Source organism: Mastacembelus armatus, chromosome 11 (assembly GCF_900324485.2).
Source record: "Mastacembelus armatus chromosome 11, fMasArm1.2, whole genome shotgun sequence".
NCBI classification, from domain to species: domain Eukaryota; kingdom Metazoa; phylum Chordata; class Actinopteri; order Synbranchiformes; family Mastacembelidae; genus Mastacembelus; species Mastacembelus armatus.
Genome location: NC_046643.1, coordinates 11,799,190 through 11,809,672, shown reverse-complemented (window position 1 = coordinate 11,809,672; position 10,483 = coordinate 11,799,190). Strand labels below are relative to the sequence as shown.

The window sequence follows — 10,483 nt, the reverse complement described above, 5'->3', positions numbered from 1 at the left end:
AGGCGGTTGGGATGCAGACCATCTCCTGCAAAGAAGGCAGGTCGGTTCCAGAAGAGGTTGAAGTTGTCGATGAATTGGAGATTGTAGGACAGGGAGACAGACTTGAGCCAGGTGTTGAGACTGAGGATTCTGCTGAAGCGGCCAGAGCCTCTTCCAAACGTGGGGATGGGACCAGACATGAAAATAGTCTTACCACAGTTGCTTAGGAGGTGGAGGAGAGAGAGAAAATCCTTTTTAGTTAGTTCAGACTGGTGGAGTGACGTGTCACAAGTTCCGATATGAACAATCATTCTAATGATGGAAGACGGAAGTGTTGGCAGTAATCCAGGAAGCATGGCCAAGATGTCTGAGGTCGTAGCTCCAGGGAAACAGTGAGAAACAGTATATATATATATATAGATATATATATGTGTGTATATATATAGATATATATATGTATATATATATCTATATATATATAGATATATATGTGTATATATATAGATATATATATATATCTATATCTATATATATCTATATCTATATATATATATATCTATATCTATATATATCTATATATCTATCTATATATATATATAGATAGATATATATATATATTATCCTGGCAAACAAACAGCATGGTGCAAAATGTCCCCGGTTTCGTTTGTACCACGTTTGTTTTTCTGTAGAAGAGATGAGTCACTTAAAAAAAATTGTCACGTAACCACTGTCACTTAGACTGATTCACACTTAGAACAATTTCTAAAATAGCAATCAACCTCTCTGCTGGCATTTTTATGCAAAGTTACTGAGGGTACACCATGTACTTATTATAGAATAGCGACTCAGTGGAACAACATAAAAGATAAAAATGGATTTTTTTTAATGCACACAGACGAGTCATTGTATAATGCACATTTTGGTATTATGTGAGGTTTAAAAATACAGCTAAAACAGAAAACTGTCGGCAATTTCAAAGCAAATGATAGTAAAAAAAACAACAACAAATCATCACAATACTACAGCACAACACCACTACAATACTGCTCAGGCCACCTGTGTGTGAGGTCGTTTTGGCAATGGCAGCTAGTCTTTTCCAATAGTATAAAACAGTCGCTACACATTTTCATATCCGTTTAGTTCCACATAGACAAAATAAGAGAAGTTAAGAGAATTTAATTGCCATCATCAGTGTCCTCTTCATCGTCCTCCTCATCAGATTCATCTTCATCCTCTTCGTCGTCTTCTTCCTCCTCTTCTCTTCTTGTCTGTCGACTGCAAGGTCTTTGTTGCTGTGACAACAAATAAATAGTCACTCTGCAGCTAAACACTTATCACAAAGTCATTAGGTACAATTAGTGTGTTAGTGGAATCTGTTTTCTTTCATGGTTAAGAGCAGAGATTATACAGGTGCAGTTGTGAATAGATGCCGAATTCCTCAGGTTACATGCAAAACTATTTGTACTATACAACTATGTGGACTTAAATTGGTCCCATGTTGAAGGATTGCAAAGTTCATGTTATGGTATTTGTCCAACGTAAGCACAAGGATCTCTGGGTGCAATGTTGTTTTCTTTTGTTAGAACTTTTCCTCTGTACTTTTATCCAGTAAGCAAACAGGAACGGCAGTGTACTTGTACTGCAAGTCTGTTTTTTGTCTAGCAGTGACTGCAGTTTCTTCGAGATAAAATCTATCCTAACTGTGGAAGCCAACTATGATCTCAAGATGTGACATGAGATGCATTTGCAGCACATTCTGATGACAGGTGTGAACTACGATTCGCCTCTGCGAGCTAGATCTGTTATTACATCTAAACCCACTCTATGTGTCCTGCTGTACAGGTTAGTCCCGTACCACTGTTAAAATGCTGGAGTAACACCACGAATGACGTTACTGGCATGCTATGGCATGTGGAAATTCAAAAGATGGCTTGGGTGATGCAGCATATAAGCAGTGGCAGAACTGATAAGACTCACTGTTATCAAGCAACAGTCTCTACTGGCATGAGGAAAACTACTGGGTTATAAAAGATGGAGAAGAAGAAGGGATTTAGTTTTGTTTATTTCACCCAGTCAATGCCAAAGAGAGATCGTCTGGGGAAATTCAAGTTCTGTGTTACAGCAGTGTTGCACTGACTGTATCTTACCTGTAAGGTCCCTGATGTACTCAGGAAGGACCCAGTCAGATCGAGAGAGGTTTTGGAATTAGCTCGCACTATATCTAAGCGTGACTGGTAGTCAGGGGGGTGCAGCGAACTCCTGAAAACCTGCCAAAGACAGTAGGAGGCACTATACTTTTCCACAAAAGAACAGGAGAATGTGAGCAATGCTTACATACACCCATCAGTAGTGTTAATGTGTGCACTAGATATAATATAAGACCATGAATTTAAAAAATACAGTTTAGGGATGTTGGACAACATTTTCATACCACTGATATATAAAAACCCTAGATTTTCATAAAGGAAAAAAAAACAAAAAAAAGAAATACTATCAACCTGAAGGAGCCAACAAATCAGCAGCTAGAGCGGTTTTGGTCACACACAAACAAAGCTGTTCACAGGGTACGCCTCTGATAGCACAACAAACTGCTACTTAAACAACAGCAGTGGTTTTCACTGTATAGAAAATAAATTCTCCAAGGCTCTCAATCAGGATTATCTTCATGCCTGTCATTGTGACTTTCAGATGATTCAATCTCTCATGCTTTGTACTGTGAGTCACTGAAGAACAGCCTTGTCTGGGTGAGGAGTTTCACTTCAATATAAAGGGAGGGTAGATGATTCAGTGCAAAAACACACAGATGAGATAGAAAGGGGTGGAGGAAAATAGCACAAGGGCATCGGCAGGGAGAACCTCGCTTGGAGAATATCATTGATCCTTTGTTTTCTCACTACCGGCTTTATCCCTTAAAATAGTTCAGCAAACCTCTCAAACCAAACTGTAAACAGAGGAAAGTAGCTAGCATGGCCCTGAATTGGGCAGTAATCACTGCAGGTTACTTCAAAGTTACCACATCAGTTAAAAGGTGTGGACTATAGAGTATGTATGAGCAATGATTTGATGAGTAATGAGTGCGTAAGACTGTGGTAACTTGGAATTGTTAAATATAACCACCAGCTCACATGCCAAGGGCACAAGACCTATTAGCTTTGAGCCCTAGTTCCACTGATATTTAAGTGTATGTACTTTTCTTCAGCGTGTTTGTCAATGACCTTGGCCAGTCAGTAAACTACTGTACATAAACACAGTAATGCTGGCAGGCTAAACATAACTGAGCCTTGAGCAGTGCATCGACCTACCTGCAGGTCCTCCTCCTCTTCCACACTTTGAATGCTCTGGTAGGCCAAGGTATATACCTCCAGTGCCTTGGCATGGAATGACATCTCCACTGTCACAAACTCACCAAAGATTTTCTATAAGGAAAAGACAAGGATTATATTGAAGTATTGAATAGACTAGATAATCTATTTACATTCAGAATGATAACTGCCCAGTGATGTAACAAAAGAGGGTGGATAACATACTGTGCCAACGTACTGTACCTTAATGTCCTGGATCTTCTGCTTCTCAAATTCATCTATGGTCTCCTCCAGCTGCCTGGTGGTCCGTGTGGCATCCATGGTGGCTCTCTGTAGCTCACTCTCAGCCTGATAGAAAAAAGCAACCCCCCCCCAAAAAAAACAAAAAAAACCCCATCCTGAATTAACATAAGTTATGGGTAAGGTTTTACAGGAATGTATCAGTGTGTCAGAGTGATATACAAAATTGTAGGTGCAACACTGAGCAGCTTGTTGATTTTAATTAGTCAGGAATCAGCAATTTGATACATGCTAAAACACAAAACTACTAAAAATGGTATTACTGGTGTGAAGCACCTGAAACAAGGCAAATTTCATCCAATTGCAGACCTGCAGTTCCAGGCCAACCTGCACTAGCTATTGTAAAACTTTCTACAGATGTTTCTAACATGCTGAAATGCTTCTTCTATGGGATGGGAAAGTAAAAGCTTCTGCCATTATATGTCTCATGCACGTTAATACTTTAACAAATTAACTACACAAAGAGAAAAGGCATGTGGTACAGTATATGAAACAAGCTTTTAATCATTTCCAATAGTTGTTGCAGGTTGATATGTGGAGCTGGTCTGACATGATGCTAATGAAGGGTAGTATGGAAAAAAATTGTAGTTTTCACTGCCCTGACAACTGTGCATTCACTGAACTGTGGACATGGGATGTGGGACACACCTGAGACTGAAGGCTCGGTCAAGGAAACTACACATAAATATTAAATATTAGACTTGTCTGTGTTTATTCTACTTCTCCATGTTGATGCTGAATTTAAACTCAGAATAGATCCAAGTTTATTATCTGGACCCAAGATGACCTCTGCATCCAAATGAATATATGTGTCTGTTTGTAAGATTGAAGTGTTCTGTTGATTCTATATTAAAGATCTGAGAACAGAACAGAAGCAAGGCAAGGATACAATGATCTGCCTGTCAGAGGGGTTTCTCTGTCTGGTCCTCTCAAGCTGAGCCATCTGTTTGGCTTCTCTGTCTCTGGCACTCTGAGTCGTCTTCAGATCGTCCTGCATGGATGCACAAGGACACAGTAGTCTTTAGGACTGATAACAACAGTAGCTGAGTAGAAATGTTTCAGTAATTTAAATAGACAGGACAAAATCTAACATGAATGAGGTTTAGTTCAGTGTTTCCTCAAGTCCTCAGATTTGAATCAACGTGGGCACAAAGAGTGGACTGATTTTCTTTGTACTTAATGGGATATTATCATTAAATCAATACTGCCCTCATGTGGCCACACAGTGGTTATGACAATGACAGTTACTTCTTTTGTGACCAAAACTGCTTCCTCAGACCAGTGGTGACATAATCACTGCATCCTTTCACTTCATAGAAGCTGCAGCAATTTAATTTAGGGAGTCTGCATATAGATGACAGGCAGGCAAAACTCATCATTGTCTTGATGGCACTCATCCATGCCTCATTTTTGGCATTACTATCATTTATATTTAACACTTACCCTTTTGCGTTTTACTACAGCTCCATAGCCTTTTAATGGCTCTATGACTTTGGCCTCAAGTCTTTTTACCTGTAAATAAATAGCTTCACTTTAGGTTCTTCCTTATCCAGAACATTTAGACCATGAATGTAAACATGAAGTTATGACTAAAATCAAAGCAGAAGGAAGTCAGTTGGTGTAGATTCACCTCAGCTTGGCGGTAGTCTTGAATGACGCTAAGGTGTTGAGCAAATTGCTTCATACCCCTCTTCAGGTTTGGGGTTTCTGTATCTGCATACAGGTCAATTTCTCGAACCAGGAGATCTGCCTTGTCCCGTAGCCTGGCTGTTTTACGGACATATGCTGCAAACAGCTGGCACATCTCTCCGAAATGCTTCTCCACATTGGTGATGTTTTCTTGAATCTTTCTTGTCTGGCTATCCCTGGAAGGGGGTGAAGGACAAAATTAACAACAGTAATCAAATAGTAGATTAGCTGCATGTATGACGACACATGCAGTGCTTTGGAAAAGTATCCCCCCCTCCCTTTTTCTATTTTGTTGCATTACAACCTGGAATTTAAAAGGATTTTTATTTGGCATTTGTATAGTGGATCTACAGAAAATAGTCCAAGTTGATGAAGTAAAATGAAATTAAAAACTAATTTAAAAAAAATTCTAAAAAAAGAAAATTGGTGTGTGCATTTGTATTGTAAAAAAAAATTGTATCTCAAAAGCTGTAAACATGTTGTGTAAATCAAATATATATCAACATGTTTCAATTCCAGGTTGTAAGGTAAGGACAAAGGCAAAGGGCGGTGCATTAGTTTCTGATACTCCAGAAGAAATGACAACATTCAGACTTTGTAAAACATAAGCGCATGAATTTTCTGCCTTCATCCATGCATCAATAACCAAAACATCCTGTGAATGTGAACCAGCCTACAGTGTTTTGTTCTCCTTAGTCTTTCATAAATTCATTATTGTTTGGCTACTTAGCGAGCTAAAAGTTTAATTTGAGAAATTTCAGTAGGTAACGTTAAGTTACGTTGTTAGCATGTTATCTTTACGGAAAATGGAGTCAAGTCTATTTGGGAATAAACATCATGATCCACGGGGCTGTAAGTGATGAACAACCCGTTAACCAGAGCAAATAAAACCGTTAAGTGTAAAACACGGAAGCCAGATTTACCTGGCTATGAGTTAACGTTAGCTAATCTACAATAGCCACTTTCTTATGCTCTTCTTTTAGAGGAGGTTGTTTTTCTAAACGCTAGGGTTAACTGACAGAGCACTAACTAGTTCCCCTGTAGCGTACAGGTATCTATTAACTGACCTTGTTCTTGCATCAGGCGTGCGACTCATCATGGCAGACAGGCAGTAAATAAAGTGTGATACTGGTTAGTGTACAGCCACTCCTGTTATCGACACCCACATTAGCTAACTGTGCTCGCTCCCAGGCTAGCACACGAGTCTGTCGTTTCCATGGAATCCTGTGGTGCTTCCGCTTCAGGAATGTATTCTGGGAAATTGAGTCATGTGTTAACTCTGTTTTGCTGACCGCATCTTATATCAGTAAAAGCAAGTATATCTGCATTTTCTGTACATACCTTAGTAAATTTACCACATCTTTTACTATACTATACTGTTCTTTTAAAGTTTAATTTATTTTCCTTAATTTTGTGCTGTTTCATAATTATAGTCCATAACATTTTAGATGGAATATTGTTTTTTTGCTCAAGATTTTGTAGTTACTAGTTTCTTTGCAGATAATGATTAACCATACAAAACATGATCAATATAAAATACAAAGCAATTTCATAAAAACAATAATGTAATATTTAAAACTTTTCAAAAAGGCCATTCTTTATGGTCAATAATCCTGCTGTTGATATTTTTTTGAACAGCACATAATATTTATTTATTTGTCTAAAGCTTTTTATAATGTACGTCTCATTCACCCATTGTGGTGGAGCTGGTTGAACAGGCAGCTTTCTCAAGGGCACTGGGAACTGGGGATTGAACTGGCAACCCTGAGATCATTGGACGACTGCTCAGGTAGAATACTGTAAAACAGCAAACTTTTACTGTACTTACTTTTGAATGTTAAAAGATTTGAATACTGTTCACAATGAATACTGTCACAGTGTTTAGAGTATAGTATACCAAACAAGAAATATAGTAATCACCATATTTTTTTTTATGGTTTCCATAACTCCCCAAATAGATTAAGGTACATTGCCTACATTGCAACAAAGAGGGTCACAAATAGTCCTTTTCAACAACAGCTTGACTGTTTTAGAACTAGTGCCAAGAGCAGACTTTGTGATCACTGAAATGAATGGAGGCCTCATTGTAATTCCCTCCTCTGTGTTTGGGAATGCATGAATGTCACCAGCTGCCACGTCTGCTCCTCTGTGGAAAGTGTCCAAAAACCTTAATTATCACGCTTAATCATCCATGGGATTGAAGCATGGGAGATCCCACTGTAACAGATTGGCGATGTAAAACATGGTCATTGCATTGAGCTGTGTTCCTGGAATCCCAGGAGTACCTGGTTTATACTCTCTGGTACAGCTGATGCTCATGTAGATTCATTTTTTTGTTAAATGTTTCTGATATAACCTTCCTCTGCTCTAGCTCTACACCTATTTTTTTTTTTTTAGGAGGTATATTTTATATATGTGCACAATATGATGAAAGTCAAAATTAAACTACAGATACATTTTTAATGGATATTTAATAAAATATAAATATGAAACAACATACTTGTCTCAAATAGTCACAGTTATAGTACTGATTTTTTTCTCCTGTAACTACATATGTGTGGAAGTGAGTGTAAGTCTTTGAATGTGTCGTGTAAATGGCTATGAATGTAAGTACAGTGTGTGTGTATATAAAGGAGGATCAAGGGAGTTGAGAGCCTTATAATTAGGGAGTAGGAGCTAGCAGTTCTGCACCATTTGTTGTGCTACTGTTATATATCTTTCTGTTTCCTAAAGGCACACACATTGTGTTTCACTGTAAATTTGGGTCTCAGATTTTTTTGCATAGTTTTTTGAAATTCATGATATGCATCCAAAGACTTTTACAAAACATTTTTGGACTCTTTAGTGTAATAGCATTTTTGACCCACATGATGGCAGTCCATCTCTATTTGTCATTTTACCTAAAAATGCAAACAGGAGTTTGCATGGTTACAGGTGGATGCTGAACTGTTTGTGAATTACACCCTCACACACACAAAGATTTCAGATTTCTGTCTCTGCTCACTATATTTATCATCATATGTTTACATTATTTAAGAGTCTTTGGCCGTAACCCAGGACTAGATTAAAAATCCCAGAGCATTATAACAAATATAACAGATGCTTGTCTAGCAGGTGTCCTACAGGATCTTTGTATTGAAAGAAGCCTGGGGCTGTTGAGGTATTTGCCTTGGCTGCTAGTAAATGTATTCAGGAGTGGTGGCATCTTTTCAGTCTGTGCATCTGACTTTCTTAAAGAACAGATGGTGTTGTTTCCAAACTACCAATTAGCAAGAAGAGGGTAGCAACCACTAGAAGCAACACTCTCTTCCTCTTTCATGCATAATTTTCTCTCTTACAGTCTTTGTCCCTCTGTGCCCTCTTGTTCAGTCTTCAACTTTCTGTGTTTTTGCTCTGCCTGAACACCTCCCCCACCCGCCACACCACAGCAGCAGTAGGACACTGGAGATTTGTAGCCTGCTGAACAGATTGGGAGTGACATATGTCAGACGTGGAGGGACTTAGCAGGCCAACCAAGTATGTGTCCCCAAGCGTGCTTGTCTGTGTGTGTTCATTCTTCCCCTTCAGGTGTGAGCCCTGGTGTGAGGACCCCAGACTCAAACCTCTCCTCACACACACATACGAGGCCCTAGATTCTGTTTATAAAAAGAAGCAGTCTGCGGGAGGTGTGTGTGTGTGTGTGTGTGTGTGTGTGTGTGTGTGCGTGTGTGCGTGTGTGCGTGTGTGTGTGTGCGTGTGTGTGTATGTGTGTGTTTGTGTTCAGGGACACTGAGGATTATGAACAGTGTGATATCTTGTTTGCCACTTGGTGCATAAAATGAAATTACAAGCCAAGTGTCAATATCTCATCATGCTGATTTTGGCTAACCTCGCTCTCCTTCCTCTAACTGCTACATTGCTCTGATTTGGCACTGGGACACGGTGCTGCCTTCTTGCAGAAATTAACCCTGAAATATCCAGTGGGAAATATATCCATCTTCTCTCTTTGTACATTTAACTCAGCTTTCAACGTTAGAACTTTAAACTAGTTCTTCAATTAAGAATGGATGTGTTCTCAGATACAATAAAATGCTCCTCTAGAGAGTGAAATTCCCGAACCTACCATACAGACAATCAAGACGTCAGTCCTGTTAAGCCTTTACATCTGACTAAACCTTATTATAGCAGAACTGCGAAACATGCTTTGATGTAGATGTCATAGATGCTTTTAATTCTGAGGAATTCTTTATGTAGATGCACATTAGTTTGACATCACACATAAGGTGAGGTTCAGGATCTTTTCTGCCCGTGTGCAGACAGTCTTGATAAATGTTCTCTGAGTCACGTTTTAGATACGAAATTTAGTGATATTCCTCTTTAACTCCAGCAACCTTGAACAAAAGTCCTCTCGATGCAGTTAAGTGGATGCTTGAAGGGCAAGCCAACGCAGACACGGTCCAGCGCTTTTATTGACCCAGTGAAAACCCTCTCTGTGTCTCCAGGGGGCTTGGAGCTCAGGTTAGGGTCTTTGTTGTCTGCGTTCATTAGTGTCTCCTTCGCTGTCTCTCTCTTTCTCCCTCTCTCTGTCTCTCTTACTCTCTCTCCAACGCCTCCTTTTCTAACGCCCTCACTCCCTCTCTGCTGCTCTTTTCCCCCCAAGGTGCTGGAGAAGAAAATGTCACCAGATCAAATTAGTGGGAGCCTCAAACGCTGCCTGTTCTGTCTGTCTACTCCGCCGAGTGATAGCGTCACTCACGGAAGTTTCTAGAAGTTTATTTGTGTCCAAACTTTTATCTTTCCCAGGTATTACACTATATGACTCTAGTAGTAGTTCATATACTTTATGAGTATATTTTTCAATACAGGACAATAGGGATTTTTTCTAAGTTGAATCACTTTAGAAGCACATATATATTAAGTCACTGATTTTCACTAAACAGGTTATAGTGCAGATTCACTTAAAGTGGCTGAAGACATTATAAACACTGGTTTGCAGGTTGGTTAACCATTTGTTTGACATCTTGGTATGTATGAAATTATTTTTTTACTTGGTCTTAAAACTGTCTGCATAGCTTAGCATTGCTTAATATTAATTAATCCAGTCTTTGTTTTATTAATAATACAATAATGTGAAAATGGGAGTTGTGCACTGGGCTCTTTCTTGGCCATATGTCTTGGGATCCAGCCAACAAATAGTCTGACATTGTAATGTGACAACATTTATGCTTTAGTTG

General features: G+C 39.0%; 1 protein-coding gene across 2 annotated transcripts; it reads right to left on the bottom strand.

Moving 5' to 3' along the window:
- Positions 1-838: 838 nt before the first annotated feature.
- cibar1 (CBY1 interacting BAR domain containing 1) lies at positions 839-6,475 on the bottom strand. 2 transcript variants are annotated; one of them, XM_026300321.1, is made up of 9 exons: positions 6,338-6,475; positions 5,212-5,446; positions 5,025-5,093; positions 4,471-4,572; positions 4,230-4,235; positions 3,525-3,629; positions 3,282-3,395; positions 2,127-2,246; positions 839-1,271 (listed from the first exon to the last, which is right to left on the bottom strand). In XM_026300321.1, exons 1-9 carry the CDS (start codon positions 6,367-6,369, stop codon positions 1,155-1,157), a joined length of 900 nt encoding a protein of 299 aa, XP_026156106.1. In that variant the 5' UTR covers positions 6,370-6,475; the 3' UTR covers positions 839-1,154. The 2 variants fall into 2 exon arrangements, with proteins under 2 accessions (XP_026156106.1, XP_026156108.1); XM_026300323.1 differs by lacking the exons at positions 4,230-4,235; positions 4,471-4,572.
- Between the last annotated feature and the right edge of the window lie 4,008 nt (positions 6,476-10,483).

Coding starts and splice junctions, on each gene's coding strand:
- cibar1 (XM_026300321.1), bottom strand. CDS start 6,369: ATGATGAGTCGCACGCCTGATGCAAGAACAAG. Junction 4,573..5,024: donor CTGTAGTAAAACGCAAAAGG/GTAAGTGTTAAA, acceptor GCATCCATGCAG/GACGATCTGAAGACGACTCA. Junction 3,396..3,524: donor AGAAGATCCAGGACATTAAG/GTACAGTACGTT, acceptor TTTTCCTTATAG/AAAATCTTTGGTGAGTTTGT.